The following is a 21,922-nucleotide window of genomic DNA, read 5'->3' on the forward strand; positions in this document are numbered from 1 at the left end:
ATTATTATAGTTAATGAGAAATAACACATGATGCTGGGTGTGAGTGGCTAACTCCTGTAATCCTAGCTAGTTAGGAGCCAGAGATCAGGAGGATCAAGGTTCAAAGCCAGCTGGGGCAAATAGTTTGTCAGAGTCTATTTCGAAAATACCCCTCACAAAAAGGGCTGGCTGAGTGGCTCAAGGTGAAGGCCCTGAGTTCAAGTCCCAGTACCACAAAAAAAAAAAAAAGAAAGAAAGAAAGAACACATAACATCAAGGAATCTGGCAGCACTTTTTTTGGTCTGGGGTTAGGAATTGCTTTAATGTCTGAATCTTGATACTTGAATTTAAATGTTTTATTGGTCACTAAAGGTGTAATGGCAAAATACTGACTGAAGGTGGCACTGTGCTTTTTCTAAATATCAAAAAATGCTTGGGAAAAGCTCACTTCATTTTGTTGTTTGTTAAATTGATTATTGTATGTTAATGAAAATGAATATTTTCAATAACTAACATCACTTCTGGTTTAATAATAAAGGTAGTTTTTCCTTCCCCTTGAATGCATAGTAGTATTATCTTGTTCCTATATTGACACTGACCCAAAAATAAAGCCGCAGAAGTTGGATCTAGATGAGAGCTTTTGACCATCTATCCACTTCCAACTTTGCTTTGCACTTGAAAGAAACGTTGTTTGCAAAGATGAAACACCTCTTCCCACAGGTACTGAGAAAAACATTGGCAGAGCCAGGGATAGAATATAAATCTCTTAGCGCCTACTTTAGTGAAGATTTTTTTTTCTTCAGTATTTGATGTTGAAGACTGAATGGTGCCACAGAGTACAAACCTTGCCTTGAATTGGCTTTAAATCTGCGTCAGGCTCTGTGGGTTGTAGGTAGAGTCTGATGAGTGGAATTATTGCTGCTCAAATGTAAGTAACTTGAATATGTAGTTAGAGTGTGGAGAGTGAAGTGTTACTTCCTACTTTGGGTGAGCATTGAGCAGACTGAGAAACTTTCCATTTTTAAGGTTGCCAGATCTGTTGAATCATCAAACAGGAATTTACTAACCTTGTTTTAATACTGGGAACTTTGATCGGAGTTCAGGGTGTTTTGTCCAGTGCTATGTATATGCCTCTTTATGCTGACGGCATTCATTCAAGTTCTGAGACCCACAGTTTTCCAAGGGTCTTATAAAACATCCATAGCAAGAAACAAAGTCAATTCAGTCTTTTTCACATAAAAACTAATGACACAGGAAAGTGATGCTGGAAAGATTTAACATACACACATTCACTAAGTATTCAAATTCTTCCAGCCATGCATTTATTACTGCGTAGATATGTCAAATAACATTATATTATAGGAGAATGGTATTATTCCAAAATACTAGACTAATACTATCCTAAGTATAGGATAGAGATTTTATCCTCTTGTGTTATTTCTGAATTCCTTAAATAATTGCCTCAGTAAAAGGTTTCCATAGCTCTTGGATAACTCATTTCTCTACTGGGGATGATGATTATTTGTGGTTCTGGGGATCAGATTCAGTGCCTTGTGTAAGCTGGGCGAACTCTACCACTGAGCTTCGCCCCAGCAGCTCTGGATCCTTTGCCATCCTTGCATTATCAGTGTGCGCCTTCTGGAGTGGGATGAGGTGCTGTTTAGGGGCTGTATAGTGCTGCATTTTATAAGGTGTCTTTCCAGCAGAAGCAGTTGAAGGTTAGGTGAGTTTCGTGGTTAGAGTCTGCAGGCCATGTCTTTGGAGCTGTGGTTAACCATAATCTGGGAGAAGGTATCAAAGGTACCTGCAGTCTGTTTTATGATGTAAATGTCTCAAATCATTGAAAGATTATCTGCTCAGTTCAGAATTCAAGATGATAAGGTCTGCTTATGCAATTTGGGTCATTTTCTGAATTACATTTAGCTATTGAGCTTGTGGTCACAGGGAAGAATCCTGGGGACTCTGGAAACTCAGCCACTGATCACTTAAGAGGTCTCCAAGTAACTGCAGTGAAAGAACAACAAACGAATAATTCAGAGAACTGGACACAACTAGGATTGAACTGGCTTTGTTTGCAGTCTCACTTGTGGATTATAACTTCAAGGCTGCACCCAAATAATTTACATAGTTGTAATAAGATTTTAAAAAGCCCTATAGGTTAAAAAAGAAAGTCCTACAGATAAAATTTATGATTCTGTGCTCTATATATACCTTTGGAGGTTTAGGAGTAACTTGGGTTGATAATCAGATGAAAAGTATTTAATAGGCTGGAGTTAGTGAGGAAGAAAGATAATTCTTTTAGGGCTTTGCTCAACCCACTAAAATAATTTTACTTTTTTCAGGGTTGAATGTCAGCCAGCTCATTCTCCAAAGCTTTGGCCTCATCAAGAAGGGTAAATCACATAGGAAGGCAAGAGGAATATGTCAGGTGGGCTAAGATTGCTAGTCACATGTTAACACAAACACCTGACACTGTCCCTGAGACATGTCAAATGTTCAGGGTGAGTCATCGAAACTATAGTATGAGGACTTTATCTTTTCATAGGAAATACTTACATAGGCCTTGAAATTCTTGCCCTTTAGAAAGAATGATAAAGATTTATGTGATCTGAGGAGAATTCTTGTGATTTTAAAGCTATAAATGCTGTAAGCAGTATATCCCAAATAATTTTGTGAAAGAGAAGAAATTCTGGTTTTAAATCTGGCAGGAGAAGATTTAAAGACATACTGTATATGTCTAAATATGAAGCAACCCTGAATATAAGATGATCTTCCCTTTTTGCCAAAGATAAAAATTACTGAAAGAGCTTTTGCGAGACTAATAACATATATTGAGAACCTACTATGAAACAGGAATTATTCTAGGCTCTTGGGGATACAATAGGAAAAAATGAAAGAAAACAAAAAGGATTGAAATTGCCCTCCCCTTAGAACATATGTTCTGTCTTACATAATAAATAAATTGTACAGAATATTGAAGATGTTAAGTACTAGCAATAAAGCAGAGAAAAATCCAGAGGAATGCTGGCTGTGTGTGTCTATGTGTGCCCTGAGGTGGGAACTGTGGAAGTGCTGTCTCACAAGGCTGCGTTAGAGCATGGCAGTAGATGAGGTGAGGGAGTGAGCCATGTGGCTAAGTGGGGTAGGAGCTTGGAGCTCAGGGACATTCAGGTAGGTACAGGACTAGCATGGTAGGGGACTGGCAAGGAGGCCTGTGTGACTGGAGCAGAGTGGATGGGAAGGGAATGTACTGGGAGGCGGCTTGAGCATGGAAAGTCTAGGTGGACCATCTGGTCATAGGGAGGATATGCAGCCACAGTGCATGTGTAATGTGAACGTCTGTCTATATGATTGATGAGGGCCTTGTAGGGAAACACTGAGGATCTTGAGTTTTACTCCTTATGAAATAGGGAGGTACTGGAGAGTTCAAGGTGAGTAATGTAGGGGAGGTAAAGTTTCTCTTCTGTCCTCTTAGGGTCTCCAGCAGGGTCTGGTCTCCAGTGGAACTGGCATGGGATTCTGCCAGATTAACAGGTGAAATGCATACAAATTTTATGTAGTAATTTTTATATGTATTCAGGATCCTCACAACAAAAATCCAGACCCAAAGAAGCAGTTAGGGCTAATATTTACAAGGTTAGACAAAAGAGTAGTAAGTTGTGAAAATGAGACAAGATGGGGTTTAGATTAGAGCAGTTTATTGTGGAAAGGTGCCTAGGAAGATAGGGCTCATTTAACATGGTTGGTTGGTCTTGTTTTTCTTAGTCTCAACCGCCATCTCTGATGATAAAAACATCTTCTTTCCTCATGATTCCAGGTGGGCACCTTTCAGGTGGGAGTTGTCACCTGCTTTCAGGAAGAAAAGGCAGGCCAGAATGTCTTTTTGCATTTGCTGTCATTCAAATGTCTTTAACTCAAAATAATCAATATGTTAAATTAGTGTATTTTGGGATGGTGTAGTTTGGTTCCCTAAAGTAACATGCCTAAAGTTTAAGAAGGGCTTTTTTGAGTAGGTTGAAGGGAAGGAGGGAAACCAGTTGAAAAGCTATTGATGTAAACCAGGTGAGAGATAATGAATAGTATGTGATTGTACTCATATACTACACTTTCTTTCTATGTGTTGATGGATAGTTGGATTGTTTCCATTGTTTTGGTATTGCCATCAAAGCTGGTATGAATTTTTGTGTATAAGCTCTTGTGTAAACATGTTTTTCAGTCTTTTAGAAACATCTCCAGGAGTGGAATAGCTGAGTGGTGAGGTAGGTTTATGCTGAATGCCTAAGAAACAGCCAAACAGCTCTCTAAATTGCTGTGTCATTTTATATTTCTGTATGCAAGCATGAACGTTCCAGTTGCTCTGTATCTTTGCTGGCATTTGGTTCTTTCCTACCTTTCCTTTTTTCTTTCTTTTCTTCCTTTGTTGCTTCGTTCCTTCGTTTGTTCGTTCGTTCATTCCTTCCTTCCTTCCTTCTTTCTTTTTCTCTCCCCCCTCTCCCTCCCTCCCTTCCTTCCTTTCTCTCTCTTTTTTCAAAAGATAGTAAAGAGTGATTTATTAGCAAAAGACAAGTACATTTTGCAGAGTCAACTGCCTAAATGGAGACAGTCCACCTCAAGAAGTAAGGTGGGCAATTGAATAAGGCCACATTATCAGAATCTGTTGAAGTCTGGGGTTTTGTCCAATAGGTTGGGGTTACTGAGTGGTATGAAATCAGGGCCCTCTGCTTGTGGCCCTCCTCAAATGGTGTAGCCACTGTGCAGAGGTGGCCTGAGTGTAAGAAGGCATATGACTGTATGTTTGATACTCTTTGCCCTTCCCTGGTTGAACCTTGATAAGGATATAGGGCCATTTTCTTAATTGTTGGCTCCATATGTAGACTATTATGTCAATCCAGATGTGGGCCCTCTGGGGGTTTTGAAGCCTGAGGCACTTTCCGAGTCCTGCTCATGTCTCATCGATCTGCCTACACTAATATTCCCCCATCAAAGCTCCAGACCCAAATTCTTTCAGGGGCCAGGACAGTGAGATCAATCTGGCTACTTCTGGCTGATGGGAGCAAATCGGTACGCAGGGTCTTGCTCTCTATTAGGACACAGTAACATTGATTAGGCCCAGGTAGAGATGGCTGCTGACAATATGGTCTCCTGTTGTTGAACCAGCAGGTTGTTACAAAGTGAAGTGGTCACCATATCCACACAGGAAAATGTGTCCTATGGCCTGGAAATTTAGTAAGGGTGTTAAAAATTGGGGACCTCAATGAAATAAGTGGCATGATTAGGAGCAGGGGGCAGGAGGTATGTGTAATTAAGCAATCTCAGCCAAAGGTGTGGTCAGTTGATCAACATCCCAAGATTAGTCAGGCAGGACTTCGGCTGGATAAGGAAGCCATTGGTACCTGGGGTAGATTCAGTTCTTGTCACAAGAAGTTTATCCAGTAGTCCCGTTCTGGGAATCCAAGGTAACCTGAGAAAACAATGAATGAGAAGACCAAGGATGGCAGAGCACTTGTAGGTCCATGTGAAGAGCTACTGCTTTTTAGGAAAAGCAGTTTTAAGTGCCTGCTGTTATTCTTCCCTTTGTGCTTGATCTTCAGGAAATTAGCTTTGTAGGTTTCCTGGCTGCCATGGATAAACTAGTAAATAAGAAGTAGACAAGTTGTAATGGCTGAAATATACAATCAAAAAGGTTTATACCTATACTTTTAAGCATCATTAGAAAGCAGAATATAACAGGGAGTCAAAAATCAGAAGAGTTCACATTCTGTCACAGGTGCCTGGAAGGGGCTTTAGTATCAGGTAATTTGTTCTCCATAATCTCAATTTTATTTACTTTGGAAGAGTTGGCACAAGTGACTCTATTTTTGCTGTTGGTTTTGAGACAGGGTCTTATATAGTTCAGGCTGGTCTAGAACTTACTGTGTAGCCCAGGCTGGTCTCCAATTTGTGAACCTCTTGTTTTAGCTTACGGAATGCTGGGATTACAGGCATGTACCATCACACTTGGCATGGCTCCATTTTTATTCTTTTTTGGTGGGGAGGGGCAGCACAGCTTGCTAGGCAGGTGCTCTATCACTTGAGCCACTCCACCAGCCCTCCATTTTTATTCTGGTAAGATTTCCCCTTTTCTCTGGACAGTTTTCTCATTAAAGGTTCCTTATCCCCAGGATGAGAATTCCTGATTGGTCTTCCCTCCTTGCCAGAATGATATTTACTGGGTGGTGTGATTTGATCCCATGCTAGGGAAGAAGTGATAGAGAGTTGGGAATCAATGCCAGTAACCCTTTTGGCTAAATTTAAGCAACTGAGAGGTTTAGAAGGAGTAGCTCTTAGGCTAGGCTGAAGTTCATTCTTAAGTTTAATTCTGTCTGTCCTGTAGGTGATGTATGAAACACTGCTCAGGCTGTTATTTCAGGAGTTGTGCTTCTGAGGGCTGAAGGTGTGGCTCAAGCAGTAGAATTCCTGTCTAGTAAGTGTGAGGTCCTGAGTTCAAACCTTATTACTGCCAGGCACTGGTGGTTCATGCCTATAATCCTAACGACTCAGGCAGAGATCAGGAGGATCGAGGTTCAAAGCCAGCTGGGGCAAATAGTTCATGAGACCCTAACTCGAAAAAAACCCTTCACAAAAAAGGGCTGGCAGAGTGGCTCAAGGTGAAGGTCCTGAGTTCAAGCCCCAGTACCACAAAAAAATAAAACAAAAAACCCTAGTACCACCAAAACAAACAAACAAAAAAGTTGTACTTCTGTAGAATGTCAACAGACATTCTGTTTTACAAGGAAAATGCAAAAAACCACCAGGAGAAAATATTTTAAGAAAACTAACTCATTTGACAAATAAGTATTTGTAAGAGTCAGCCTCAGCCAGGCATTGGTGGCTTACCTAGCTGATCAGGAGGATCATGGTTCGAAGCCAGTCTGGGCAAATAGTTTGTGAGACCCTATCTCCAAAAAACCCATCACAAAAAAGGGCTGGAGGAGTGGCTCAAGGTGTAGGCCCTGAGTTCAAGGCTTAGTACCCCCCCCCCCAATAAAAAGGAGTCGTCCTCTATGAGACTCACTGCAAGTGCTCCAGAGAAGGACCAAACTATAGATGCCAAGAAAAGGTAGAATAATCACGGTTAGAATTTTGAGAAACAGTTCAGCAACTGACAAAACAGATGCTTAGTGAACCTTACCATTATTAAGATTTAGTTTCCTAAATAATCAAAAGCCTAAAATATTTAGAGAAAATTCAATTTTCTTGTTAAAGCACAAAGTCACAGAAGTTTTAGATCAGTTTTTGCAAATGTTACTAAGAGCAGAACAGTATTCTTAAGAAACCCCTCTTGCTATAGACATAGGGCAAAAGGTTAAGACTCAGGAAGAAGGCAATCTTAAACTGCCAAACATATGAAGAGGGAGAGCAAGCATTTCAACCCATCTTTGGGGTACAGACATGGACTTTAGGTTTAATTAAAGGAAGAATTGGGGCAAGAGGTCCATCCCTCTCAGATGAGGGAACTGGTTTGTCTCTTTTGGAAGTGGGAGCTTACAAATTAGCAGATGGTAAAGCAGTCAGATCTGATTGAAGAGCCAAAGTAGAAATTTTCCTTTGGGTTATGATCTCTCCATGGATCTTTCATAAAATCATGAATGCTAGTACATATGAGACCTCTGGCTATTTCCCCAATCTCCTACAAAATAGGTCTAATTATAAGATGGTGTTCTTATATAGAGACCCATTGGTAAGTCAGGACATCTCATCTCCTAGGGTATACTAAGCCAGTCTTGAGGACTGGGGTTCAAATTAAATACAACCTAGGAGTGAATCCCAAAGTATGGAAGGCTATTTTCCCAGTTAGGAAAGAGAGAGGAAGTTGCAGGAGGCCCGTTGGAGGCTCGCTCCTCATTTACTTACTTATGGAGGAAATGTCCTCTCCTGTACTGACCTGGGAAGGGGGAAGCAGCCCCTGAGCCCGGGCTGCCTGTGAACCAACCTTATTAGGACTGAGGGCATCCTATCAGAGTCATGTGTACCTACCTACAGTGGAAGCAGCCTCCCCTCCCATAGTGACCCGCCTTCAGCCGGAGTGTTCTGTCAGGGACCTTACCCAGGAGCTTCCTCTCTGTCCAGGTGGACTATTGGGCATTCATTTTGTGGCTCAGGATGATTTTAGTTGCTCCTGGATGTATGCCCTGCAACTGGGCATCCTTAAATCCCATTTCCCTTTAAATAAATGTCACACAATCTTTGGAGGGTGTCCAGGGCCTCCAGTCTTGGAGGTCTTGGATATGGCTTCCCCATAGATTTCCTTATTTCCCAAATTGTGACCTTGGAAGAAATAACTAACAAGATAAACAGCAAGAAATCTGATTGTGTGGCATCCTGGACTAAGGTTGAAAAGGGGTCAAATCAAATCCCATGCAACATGCAAAGCGTAGACACGTGGAGTGGTGATGGTAAAGGAAGTCTTGACATGTATTGGGAACATACCATTTCATAAGTTAGGATGGTATTCCTGTTCAGGTGCTACAGAGGCTCGGCAGGTCACAATTTAAGAGGAGGTAGAAGCCAGAGCCTGTGGTCACGCCTGTAATTCTAGGTACTTGGAAGGCTGGGCTCAGGAGAACTGTGTTCAAGGCCAGTGCTGACAAAAAAGCTTGTGAGACCCTATCTCAGCCTGGGTACCTTGGGTACCTGGGTACCTGGGTGCCATGGTACATGTCTGTCATTCCAAGCTATATGGGAGGCTGAGAGTGGGAGGACTGTGGTTCCAGGCCAGCCCCAGGCAAAAAGTTTGTGAGACCCCCATCTCAGTGTGGTGGTACACGCTTGTCACCCCAGCTGCAGAGGGAAGCTTAAAGTAGGATTATGATCCAGGCTAGCCTGGGCAAAAAGCAAGACCCTGTCTCCAAAATAACCAGAGTAAAAAGGGCTGGAGGTGTGGCTCAAGTGGTAGAGCAACTGTCTAAGCAAGTGTGAAGCCCTGAGTTCAAACTCCAGTACCACCAAAACAGCAAGAGAGAGAGAGAGAGAGAAGAGCGAGGAGAGAGAGAGAGCACATGGAATGGCCAGAGATCAGAAAGAAGTCCTCTAGCTAACATAGCAGGTGAGAACAGATCCCTTTCGCAGATCTGAGTCACAGCACCACACTATTAACTGTGGTTGGGGTGTGCCGTGCAGGGTGCTGTCCCAGGTGTGGATGTAGAACTAGGCAACAAGATAACCACATAGAAAGACAGCAACGAGCAAAGCATAAGTGCACCTTGGGGCATGGGATGAGCAGGTAAACGAGCCAACTGCCTACAAAGGGACAGGACACCTCAAGGGGGCCAGGTCTTAACCAGCCACCCATTTGGTCTCTCTTAGGTTAGCCATTGTAGCTGCTGCGTAGTGTATCTGGTGTGGCTTTAGTTTTCGTTTTCCCTGGTGGCTAATGCTGATGAGGGTGTCTGGGTGTTAATCTCTATCCATAAAGTTTATTTTATCCTCATTGTTCGAACTTCGGTTCCTTTCACTGACAGGAAACCATTAAAAGTTTTAAAAGCCATCATAAAGATATAATTTATTAAAAGTTGGCAGTGGCCTGTATAGTTTCGTGCTTTTGTTTTGGGGAAGCTAATACACTTAAAGTGGAAAAATCTAATACGGTTATTGAATTTCAATTTTAATGAACTCTAACTAAATTTCAATTTTACCTTGAAGTCATTAATGTCAGTGTAATATCAGTGTAGGGTTTTTTACTACCTGCATTCTTTCCTTTAGGATGAATTCCTGTGCTAATCATAGGTGGAGGTAAACATAAAAATTATCTCAAAATGTCTCATTAAAAGAAGAAATTTAATTTTTTCCCCCAGGTTCCTGATGTGATCAGCAGTATAAGGCAGTTATCTAAGGCTGCCATGAAAGAGGACGCCAAACCCAACAAGGACAACGAGGATGCCTTTTACAACTCGCAGAAGTTCGAAGTCCTATACTGCGGCAAGGTGACCGTGACCCACAAGAAAGCAGCGTCCAGCCTTATCGATGACTGCATCGAGAAGTTCAACCTGCACGAGCAGCAGCGCCTGCGGCTGCAGGGTGAGGAGCCGGGGGCCCTGGAAGCCGAGGCGCCCGAGTCCCGCGGGGACAGCCTGCCCGAGGAGGCCGAGGACCCCGCCGCCGCCAACAGCCACCCTGCCTTGCCCACCCTGGCCAACCAGCCTGCGCTGTCTGGCTCGCGAGTCGGCTTCCCTGAGCGGATTTTGGAAGATTGTGGCTTTGATGAGCAGCAGGAGTTTCGGGTTCGGTGCAGCAGTGTCACCGGAGCCCTGCAAAGGAACAGCCAAAAATCCCAGCCAAGAAGGAGGCACGCGAGCGCGCCCAGTCACGTCCAGCCCTCGGACTCAGAGAAGAACAGAACCATGCTCTTCCAGGTGCGCCCCGGACCTGCTGGGCAGGAGCAGCTGGGCTGCAACTCCCCCAGTCCCTCATGGCCTCACCCCAGTGACCCCAAGCAATAATGCAACTTTCACGGGCTTGCCACTCAAAAGCAGACGGCAGTTGGAGAAAAAGCACAGCAGAGCAGAGAAAGGGCAGACATATGGGGTATGAACTGTAAGGAGTAAGGGAAGGAAGAGGAGGAGAGAGGCGCAAGGAAAGGGGCGTCATGGAAACCTGGGGAAGGAATAGGTCGCTTGGAGTGTCTGCGATTAGGACAGTGACATACTCTTGCTACCTGTCACCAGCTTTTAAAAAAGATATCCTCAGAGCCAGTCTGACAAAGGATTTAAAGATGTGAATCTAGGGGAGTGTGCTCTGGCATGGAGAAAAAAGAGGATTTTTCCTAGACAGAAAACCGAAAATCCCAGAGACTTACATAGGTGTATTTCAGATGAGGACACATCCAGTCACTGTGCCTCACAGATGGGAAAGTTAAAGGAATGTTATTGGTCTGATAATTCACTGAGTGGGTTGTTAAATAATTTGATGCAACCTGTATTACGGGTGTAAAAGATAATTCTTGACTCTAAAACTAATGTTTGAATGTTGCACAGGGCATAGAAAATGTCAAGTTCCACTTGAAGAACTTAATTCGTATTGGTGTCCTTACAGGGTCTTTTTTAGTGAATCATCAGCTTGGAACATAGAGTTTTCTTGTTTTGAAAAAAACAATGACTGCCTGTTTATCCTGTTTTAAAGAATCCCGAAGAGGGAGATTCCACAGCCAGCCTTGGTCAACAGTCCCAGTGTGTAATTTTTGCTTGATCAGAAGTTCAAGTTTTGTTGTGGGGTTTTTTTGTTTTGTTTTGTTTAACTCTAGACATGTAGTCAAAGTGTCTCTCGTCTTTTCTTTGGTGATGTTATAACTGAGTTCTCCCTCTTTTGGGAGGCTATCGGATTTGTACGTTTTCTTTCCTTTTTTTTTTTAGTACTGGGGCTTGAACTCAGGGCCTTCACCTTGAACCACTCCGCCAGCCCTTTTTTTGTGATGGGTATTTCTGAGATAGTGTCTCATGAACTATTTGCCCCAGGTTGGCTTCGAATCTAAATCCCCCTGATCTCTGTCTCCTGAGTATCTAGGATGATAGCTATGAGCCACCAACGCCTGGCTCCTTTTTCTTAACTAGTCGAAATTAGCTGACCTTGCTGTTAATTTTCTGGAGGAGCTGTTTATTTAACAAATGTAACTTAGTCCAATTGCATACACATAAACAAATGATCACATACATATCATTTCATTAGCCATTTGGGAGCAAATATGTGTATAACATAAATAAATAATTGGTGTTTGGAGAAATCATGAAGTGAGGAAAGGTTTCATATTTTCCAAAGCACATCATTTCTGATGTGGAAATTAAGACCAACTTAACTTTTCATGATTTTTTGACGAAGGAGAGAAATGTTTTGAGACAATTGATATTTGGAGTTAAGGTATTGGGTGGGTTGGAGGTTGGAGCACACGTGAAATAGGTCTATTTGGCATATAGCATTTGAATCTATATTATTAGTTGAATATTTAAGTGCAAAGTAAGATGTTAAGTCCTTATAAATTGAAATTAATTGAATTGCTTTCATTTTTAAGGTTGGGCGATTTGAGATTAACCTTATCAGTCCAGATACTAAATCAGTTGTGCTAGAAAAGAATTTTAAAGATATCTCCTCTTGTTCTCAGGTATGTATCGAACTATAAAATAGTGTTTGAAGAAACTAATTGTCTTGCTTCAAAATTAACCACAGAACTGGGCTTATAACTCTTAAAAATTTTTTTAAAAAAGTTTTATGAAGAGAATTTGTTTTGAAAGTCAAAATTTGTTGGTACATTTGTGTCAATGATAGCAACAAATTCCTCAGTCTATCATAACACTGTCTTCCCTTTAGTCTTTCTCTGTAATGATGCTTCACCTCATTCCTTCCACTGGTGGAATTTTTGTATGGTGAGTTCCTTTGAAAATACTTCCCAGCTAGTGTTTCTCATAATCTCTGGTCATGGGCCTCGTGGGTGTAACTGAGTCATGTTTGTTCTTTATTCCATGGTAGGTCATGAAAGGAGAAATAGTGTTTTCCACTTCTGTTAATGTAAATGCTAAATTTTGAAAAGGATGCTTTGTTATTTTTCTTCTTTTACTTTCAGTTTGCAAACTATGTGTTGTAGAAGAATCAAACCAGCCAAATGGGTGCAAGATTATGTAGTCATAAACTAGTATCTTAATGACCTTAGTGATATTTCAGAATATCTGTGCAAAAGTTAGAGCCATCTAAATATGATGTAAACACATATTTAGAATTTTCGAAGTCAGAATAGAGGGAGTATCTAAATACAAATATGGAGGAGGTTAAATATGCAAAAACACCTCTGAAGGGGTCCCTGGAATTGAGAATGGATGTCTTTTCTTGCCTGGTGACTCAATTTACTTTTAAGAAGTGAATCTTGCCATGGTTCTTATATTTTGATGTTGAAAAATCATGACTGCCTGTTACATTTTCTGCTCTTTCTTTTTGAATTTTAAAGTTCTCTTTGCTTCAGATAGGATATTTAGGCATTCTTCTTTCTGAAAATGACCAGAGTTTTTGTACATTTTGTTAGTTGTTTGCTTCAGTCTCACTTCTAACATTTTGTTTTGATATTTTTCTCTACTATATAAAGGGATATATAAAATTTTGGTGTAGAGAAAACATTCTGTACTTTAGCAAGTTAGAGAGTGGTAGCATCAGAATATAGGAAGGATATATTGTAAATTTCTAAATTCCTATTTAAAGGACATTGGTAGAAAAATTATTGTACTTGAAAAAAATATTAAGTATTCTTATAATTACTCACATACTGGGAGTCCCTGCAAGATCATAAGCCCTCCAAGGACAGGTGTGTTGTTCTTTGGTGTCTTGTTCCATAGGACCTTAGAATCAGATATACTGGGATTAGAGCTGCCAAGCGTTAGGTGTTCAGTAAATATTGAATGAATGAGCCCTTTCTCCATCTTGGGCCTTGTGCCAAGTTTTGAAGAGAAAGTGATGTGTAAATCAAATGTAGTTCCTGCCCTGCAGAATACCAAGAGGTGTCCTAAGAGCAGTGTCTCTTGCCTCCTACCCCACCCCCCAGCCTCCCAGTAAGAAAACTATCAATGCTCAATGAATAAGCCAAAGAAAACAATACAAAGAGAAATACAAAGAAAAAGAAGATCTAACCAAACCAAATGTATGCAAGTGGAAGTTCAAGTATGATCTTTGCTTTTCCATTTTATTTTTTATTAAAGTCAAGCTTTCTGATATTCTGGTTCAGAAAAAGAATTAGACAAAAGCATGAGGGAAACTCATGGTCACTGCCTGTGTGGTCCTCACTGAGTAGCTCTGCTTTCCTTACTTTTTTGTACTGAAGTGAATTGATACAACGTGGTTGTATTCAGGAACAAGCCTACCTTTGAGTACAACACACCTACAAATGTTTTTCTTCAAAATCTCTACGACTGTTTTCCTGGCAAGCATTGGGAGTCAAGGAGTGGTTTTCTTTACGGGAAACATTGCCACTATTTAAAGACCCATTGAGTTAATGAAGGCTTATGAATTTTCTTACTTAGTACTAAGCTAGTAAAAGATATTCTTTAATCACTAGTGATTGTACCAGATCAAGCTTATTTTTACCTCATAGATTGCAGCCTCACTTCTTCTTACTAGCTCCTTTTTACCAGAGTTGATTTTCTTTTTCCATTTTATTCATTGGATAGATCGACCTGCTTTGGCAAGAATAGTGGTTAACATTTATCAAACATTGCAGGAGCTATCACAGACATTTCCTAGTTATGAATCTTAAACATCCCTGACAATAGGTGCTGTTACTGATAGTTTGTAATGAAAAATGGAACTTCAGAGACAATTATGAGCAGCTCTGCACAAAGTCTTATACCTAGCAGATTAGTTGAGCTGAGGTTTGACACAAATTACTTGACTTTAAAGTCTATTTCTTTCTCCCTTGGACTTAGGTGATTTTAGCACAAGTTTAAATTTTTTGCCTACTTTGGCTTTTCAAAGCACTGTACGGCAATGCCTATTAAAATAATAAAGTGTCCTCTAGTTACTGGTTTGCATATATTCAAATGAAAGTTACATATGTTCTGCATTTTTTATTAAATACAGTTGAAGTTATTTAGCCCCAATCCAAGAAGTATAGCAATTTGTGAATATAGATAATCGGTACCTGCAATATTATTTTAAGAATATATTAGTCTTTTAACACTGTGGTTCTTTTAATGCTTATAAATAGTCTATTTTTAAGTGTACTTTAGAGAATTGCATGGCATTTGACTTGAGTGTTGTCATAGTAGTTTTTCTCAGATTTTTCGCTTCATGTAGATAAGAAGACGATAAATTGAAGGTTCTATTACTTGCAAACATGGAGTAGTGGTTTTGTTATAAGATACAGTGGATTGTGCCATCAATACTTTTCCTCCTGTGGCCCTGAGTCACCAAGTGTTTATCAGAAACAAAAACAATCTGAGTGAGTCTCACTTTATCTTATGTATCAACAAGCCATCGCGTGAGTTTGCTGTGACGTGATGTCCCTGATCACGGTTCTGTGAAGGAGAAATGTGTAGAACTTGGAAAGCGTAGAACTGAGGTTGTTTTCCACATTGGTGTTAAGAATGTGCTCTCATAGCTGCTGTTTGCACTTCTTTCTCTCATCTAGGGTATAAAGCATGTTGATCACTTTGGCTTCATCTGCCGGGAGTCTCCAGAGCCTGGGCTGAGCCAGTACATTTGTTACGTGTTCCAGTGTGCCAGCGAGTCTCTGGTAAGTGGTGTCAATGCTGTCCATAGGCTTCTGCCAACACATCATCCTACAGAAGACTAGGCTCCCACGAAGCCAAGCTTCAGAGGCATCTAGAAATACATTTTTATCTCTCAAGGCAGCACAAAAGAAGAGAAACAAAAAGAAATTTAAATGGCAGTTTTTAGCCCAGATACTTTCTTGGGCTTAACAAATACCCATCATGTTACCAGGAGTATTTCTAAAAGGTAGAAAAAGACTAAAAATAGGAAAAAAGCTGTTACTTTCCTATTGTTCAAATGTAAAGATGCCAAAGGCCATTGACCTTATTTTCTTAATTGCTGTAACATCTCAGGGCAAATAATGCTTATATCAAGAAAGTAAAGAACTATTTTTGTTTTTTCCCTTTCATTCATTGGCCTGTGTCCTCACTTTCAAAATGCTTTGTTCATTTCTTTTCTTTTTTTTTTTAATTTGCAAGACAATTCTGTGACACCCTCCCTTTTGTGCCCTCTGTTATGGGGTGTTTTGAGTTTGCCAGGAAATGTATAAGGCAGGCTTGGAAATACATTGGAGTGACTAACAAGTATATTGATTTTTTTTTCCCCTCAAAGTTTTTTTTTTTTTATTCTTCTACCTGTGCTATCTCCACTAACCATTTTAATACAAACCTTCAGTTATATACATTGCCATTCTTAGAAGAGTTTATAGAAAAATATTTTCTTAAATGTATAACCCTCCTAACTATTCTCCCAGGGAAACACATACAACTCAGACATATGCAAGTAAGCCAGGCAGCACTGTCCTGTCTCCTAGGTCATAAGGAAATCACCTCTGCTTAAGCTCTTGCCCTCTGCCTGCCCAGTGAGGAACCTGAGGTCAGGAGTAGTGAGGACATTGGAGTATGAAGGCACTTTTTGTTTAGTGCCCTCATACCTTTTTCTCTAGGGAATATAAAATTCTACCAGTAGAGAGTCCTATTTGAGTTTCATTCTCCCTCTGGATAATTAATTATCCATATGTAGTAAATACCTGCATGTTGGTGTCCTGGTGACCCCTGCTACATATGTTTAATTTAGGACTCGAGATAAAAATTTGAAAGTTGTCATTAGTTGATGGTAGTAGAAGGCCTAGGAAAGGGTGAACACCTGGGAGAAAAAAGAGAAAGAAAGCCAAAGAGAACCAATGACACAACACTAGAAAATGCCAGCCAGGTAAGAGGTTGTACCTATGTCCTGCTACCTATGTCCTAGCCCTGTTGCTCATACCTCACTCCTTCCCCATTTTGTTCCTTGTCCCGTCTAAGGCTGATCTTTCTACCATGTTCTTGATCCCATACTGCTCTGCTTTTTCAAAACCTAGTATAGAACCATATGATTTATTTTGTTAGCACTGTTTACCCAGCTTCCCAGCCAATGCCTTCTCTTTCACTTTCTGTTTGCCAAATCCTCTCGATTCAGATATAGAAATGTCTCTTTCATCCATTTCTCCTTTTCCTCTTTGCTTCTCGATCCTGGGCCTTCATCGTCTTTCCGTGATCCCTTGAATTAGTGTCCTAACTACTTTTCCTGCCACTGGTTCAGTCTGCCAACTATTTATTTTTTGTATTATGCTGATGTTTTGTTCTTCATAACATCTCCCCATAAGAACCCAGTTGATGCCTCCTTATCAAAGAATAGAATCTGGCTCCTCTAGCGTACAGCTGGGCCTTCTTCATTCTTCTCCAGCTTTATTTGTAGACTTCAGTGTTGTGCCCTGTCATGACTGTGTCTCCACACATCGTGTTTTATCTCACAAGCTGTTTTCTGGGCCAGCCACAAAGGCTGGTCAAATGACGGTGTAATGGAGGTTTTATTGGGGTTTGCTATTGAAACCAGCAAATGATGAAGTGCATGGAATACATATAAGGTCAAAGACTTTCTTTCTTACTTTTTTAAAAATTATTTTTTGTGATGTTAGGGGTGGAACCTAGGGCCTTGCACATGCTAGATAAATGAATACCATCAAGCCACACCTCCAATTGGAGAGCTAGGATTTCAGGTAGTGGCTGGAGCTCTCTGAAGGCCTTTCTTGGCTCACTGCATTTTATTCTGTCAGAGTGGATGAGAGGGCCTTGTCAGCCTCAAAAGGACACCCTGCCTCTGAGCAAGATTGTGCAGAGCTGGGATTACCTAGTTCTAGCGTCTATTCCTTGCTGCCTCATTGGCAATAAAGCAGGCCTGGCCTTGCCTGGCCGTAACCAGGGCACCCTTCATCTTCTCCTTTCCTGTGTTGTGTTCAGGACCCAGGTGAAGTGGTACATCCTCCTGAAGCATCTTCTAATCCCTGTTTTCAGGAATCAAGTCCTTTCACTGCCCCATCCTTGCAGCTCTGATGACACCTTGTGCACAGGTTCTCAGTTCTTGTCAAGCCCTGCTCAACTGTGTTGTTTACATGACCTGCCACTTCACTCCACTGTGAAGTTTATGGTGAGCTCCAGCTCTTATTTGGTTTGTATCCTGGGCAGGCTTGATGTTTTTGTACTTTGAGTGATGGAATGATGGAATGAGCATGTTGCTCTTAACTGCAGGCAGTCATTTTCCAGGTGCTGGACCATCTCCCTTTCTTGAACCAAAGGAGAATTAGGTGAAACCTTATTTCCAACCTCCTTTGGCAGGTTTTGTTTTGTTTTAGGGTTTGATTTTGTTTTTTGTGTTTTGGAGAGGCTGTTGCTTTTCCCTCCTGCGTGTACATTGGGTTTTGAAAGACAGGGAGTTGCAGAAGTTCTGCTACTTGCTACTTTTTCCCTCCACTCTGTGGCTAAGGCAATAGACCACAGTGGCTGTGACTGCCCTCCTATTACTGGAAGTGTTACCAGTCTGAGTTGTGGCCTCAGTATTCTTGAGAACAGGCTCAGGCTGGGATATTTCAAACCCTGTTTATCTATTATCAGTGAGCATCTTAACTGAGTAGTATGGTTTCAGACCTGCAAGCCAGAAGAAAAAAAAATCTAATGTACATTTCCTGTGTAATAGAAGATGGTTTAAGCAGCTGACAAGTGGAACAAAACAAAACAGTCAATTTAATAATAACCGTCTGAGCAGCATTACCATTGATGTGGCTTGGCAGATGTATAAAACCAAGTATTGCAAAATCAGGCATGCTGACTTACCTTCTCTGAGTACCCAGACCACACAGCTAGCATATTCTTTTGTTTCTTTATAACACTGTGTTATGAGTTTGCAAACACTGTCATGTTTTGATGGGTCCTGGAGGATTATCCACCTTCCTTTCCTTTCCTTTCCTTTCCTTCCTTCCTTCCTTCCTTCCTTCCTTCCTTCCTTCCTTCCTTCCTTCCTTCCCTCCCTCTTTCCCTCCCTCCCTTCCTCCCTTCCTTCTTTCCTTCCTTCCTTCCTTCCTGAGCTGTAGGCAGAAAACTAATTTTGTTTAACCACTTCCTGAAATTTGTAGAAAATTCCCTTTTTTCAAAAGTGCTCTCTCTAAAGTTGATTTAAAGAATGTGAAAAAAGTACAAGTTACAGCTACTTATAGACCAAGAATGTCTAAATTCCACAGATGCAAAGGAAAATATTCAGGGGTAGTATAACCAAAAGGAAAAAAAAAAAAAAAGAAAAAATATGTATCCTATTCAAGACCCAGAATTTATAAGAGGTTAAGAGTTAATGACACATTCTGTCATTCTTTTTCTAAAATGCTATATAATTCTTAAGTTTGGTATATAATGTTTAGGACCTGAAATTATCTTCGTTATGGATTTGTCATTGGTGTCATAAATCGGCTTTTTTTGTCCAATGTTGTGTTTATTACTAGGAGTGTAGTTTTCCTGGATGGCGAAGCCAGGAATACTTCTTTTCACTTGTTTGTAATTGATTTATCTGTGCCTATTCCAGCAATTTTTTTTTTGTCTTGTTGGATTCATGGTGGACTAATTTGAACTTCTAGTTGCATGATTTCAAGTTAGAATTTATAGGCCATCTGGAAAAAGTGGTAGATTTTAGAAATTAATCACTTAACATTTTATTAGTCAAATAAAACTTTTAGTAATATTTAAGGCTGGGAGAAGTTTGTAGCCATATTTCAGAGGCCATTGAAATGGTCTCTTGTTCATCTAGAAACAGAATAAAATGGAAACATTTAGTATTTGCACAGGAAGCCTTTTATGAGACAGTTTTATTAAATGACAAATAGCCTGTATGAAAACTCTTTATGTTACTAAGCAGATCAGCATCTCGTCTAGTGTCTTAAATAAATGAGAACCAAGAAAATAGAAACAAATGAGTATCTGCATAATTAAATTACCTTTGAATATAGAATAAGACAAATCAAATAAAAATGTAAAGATATTAAACACACAGGACCTTTAGTTTTAAGGTTTACAAATCATCATTTTAAAAATTATAGTATAAAATACCATTTTATGAAAAATTCATTTATGTGTATGGAATGCTGTGAAATTATTCATAAGCTCGTTTAAGGTTGGCAATACAATAAAACATGACAATAGTGGCTGCCTGTTTAGTGTTTTGATCTCTCCTTTTACTAATGCTAGAAGAATAAAGTTTCTCTCTATTTCAGGTTCCTCATATATTCCAGCGCAGAAGTAGAAAAAAAATCCTTTAAATAATGACTTATTCTGCCAGGCACCAGTGGCTCATTCCTTAATCCTAGCTGGAAGATTGTGGTTGTAGGCCAACCTGGGCAAATAGTTTGTGAGACCCACCCCCCCATCTCCAAAATAGCCAGAGCAAAATGGCCTGGAGGTGTGGCTCAAGTGGTAGAGCACTTTGCAAGCATGAAACCCTGAGTTCAAACTCCAGTCCAGCCAAAAAAAAAAAAAAGTCCAGGCCATAGGAGAAGTTGTAAAGCAGAGTAAAATCATGGTTTACCCAGCATGGTAAAGGTTTTGAGTATCAAAGCTAGTTAGTTGCGATGAGTCCCTTAGGATTCAACAGCTCTGTGGTGAAGGTTCTGGACTTCTAAGTTCTACCATGTGGAAAAATCACACTGTACCCTACTGATGGTGTCACAGGAAGGAACTGCATCCTAATAGGCTTGACAATGCCTGAAGATGAGCAGAGGGTTGGTTTCAAAGAAGCAACCAGGAAACTAGACAGTTGGAGTTTATCTTCTTGACTGGGTCAAGCAGGAAGCAGCTAGCTGGGAGTTTGCGAGCTGCTGGTATAGGTTGAGAGCCAGCTGTTAGGCACTGTGATGCCAGAACTTCCTAGTTAGAAGTAGACTGGGATAAATCAGAAGTCAGAGTGGTAAGACCAACACTGTTATGTAGACTCTTCCCACTGTTATTTAAATTAAACTCATCTTCCCCCAGAACTTCACTTCACACATGCTTTGTTTATTTTTACAGTAAAGTGAATGAATAAGCGGTATACCTACACAAATGAATATTGAACCTATTTTGTTCCCTGTGTATGGCAGATGAACTTCCATTTAATTAAACAAAGACCTGATGTACAAATTAATCTGTCTGTGATAGCATAGTCCCCTGTGGGACTTGAAAATATTGTGAGTACAGAGATTATGACACACATTGAAGTGGTCTTATTTCATCCCTCTTTCAATTAGATGGATGAAAGGCCTCAGTTTAAGACTTGGTGCTTTCTCTCTGCCAGCTCTGTAGTCATCAAAATTCTATTATTTATCAGTTAGCCAGCAGCAATAGAGGTTCACATTGCTGTTGGGTTTTTAATGCTTCCATGAAAGCCAACTTTTATAGACCGGCGTTTTGTTCCTTTTCGTAGGTGGATGAGGTCATGCTGACTCTGAAACAGGCTTTCAGCACAGCCGCTGCGCTGCAGAGCGCCAAGACGCAGATCAAGCTGTGTGAGGCCTGCCCCATGCACTCTTTGCATAAGCTCTGTGAGAGGATCGAAGGTACAGCAGAACATGGCTTTGGCACGGGAGGCGTTTGATTTGGCGTTTGGTTATGAGAAAGTCCCCACTGCCATTGAATAGGTCATTGTGTCTATGTGAAACAAGAACTCCAAGAGTCATTTCTCATGCCCGGTCAGATGTGAGCGTGCTGTCAGTCTCTTCGGGGTGCTTGACACACTCTCTTTTTCTTTCTGAAGGCAGACTCACGAAAGGGACTTATATTTCCCACAGTTCTTAAGACTGCTGTGTGCACAGTGGGAACTGACCAAATATTTGTTGAATGAATGAAGAAAGGCAAAATCATCACAGACTGTTTACTTTTTGCTTTTGTTCCCTCTCCCTTGGTGATGTGTTCTTTCTCTAAAAGTTGAGAACTGTAGTGAAACTCACTTGGCTTTTGAGGGGCATTTGTGAATGACAGAGATAATGGAGGTGATATCATGAAGCAGGTTTTCTTATTTTTTATTTATTTATTTGTTCACACAAGATTATCCTGTGAACCAGGCTGATCTTGACGTCATACTTCTCTTGCCTCGGCTTTCCAAATGCTGGGATTACAGACGTAAACCATCAAGCTTAGCTCAAAGCAGGTTATGATTATGTTTTCAGATGTGTTCTGAGGAAAGGAGAGGACATGAGGGAGAGGCGACCCTGTGACTCAACTTCCCTTTGTTCTCATTATCTTTCCCTAACATGATGTTCTGGGAGATGGGGATACAGAAATACTTGGGACATGGACTGGGCCTCCAGAAAGCTTTTAGTATGGAGTGGGCGACAGCCATGTGTGTGCAAAGAAATGCAATTCAGGATGAGAATGTCATAACAGCTGGAAAG

General features: G+C 40.7%; 1 protein-coding gene across 6 annotated transcripts in view; it reads left to right on the forward strand.

The window, feature by feature from the left end:
* The window catches only part of Tbc1d4 (TBC1 domain family member 4), a 178,192-nt gene that overhangs the window by 100,946 nt on the left and 55,324 nt on the right, over positions 1–21,922 (forward strand). For 5 of the 6 annotated variants that reach the window (XM_074043225.1, XM_020183844.2, XM_074043223.1 and 2 more), the window contains exons 2-5: positions 9,813–10,370; positions 12,020–12,109; positions 15,116–15,220; positions 20,956–21,088. In XM_074043225.1, coding sequence (XP_073899326.1) covers positions 9,813–10,370; positions 12,020–12,109; positions 15,116–15,220; positions 20,956–21,088 — 886 coding nt within the window. Of the gene's footprint in view, positions 1–9,812; positions 10,371–10,394; positions 10,543–12,019; positions 12,110–15,115; positions 15,221–20,955; positions 21,089–21,922 lie in introns of those variants that run through there. The other variant, XM_074043227.1, reaches the window with a different exon arrangement.

This window comes from Castor canadensis, chromosome 10, assembly GCF_047511655.1.
Source record: "Castor canadensis chromosome 10, mCasCan1.hap1v2, whole genome shotgun sequence".
NCBI classification, from domain to species: domain Eukaryota; kingdom Metazoa; phylum Chordata; class Mammalia; order Rodentia; family Castoridae; genus Castor; species Castor canadensis.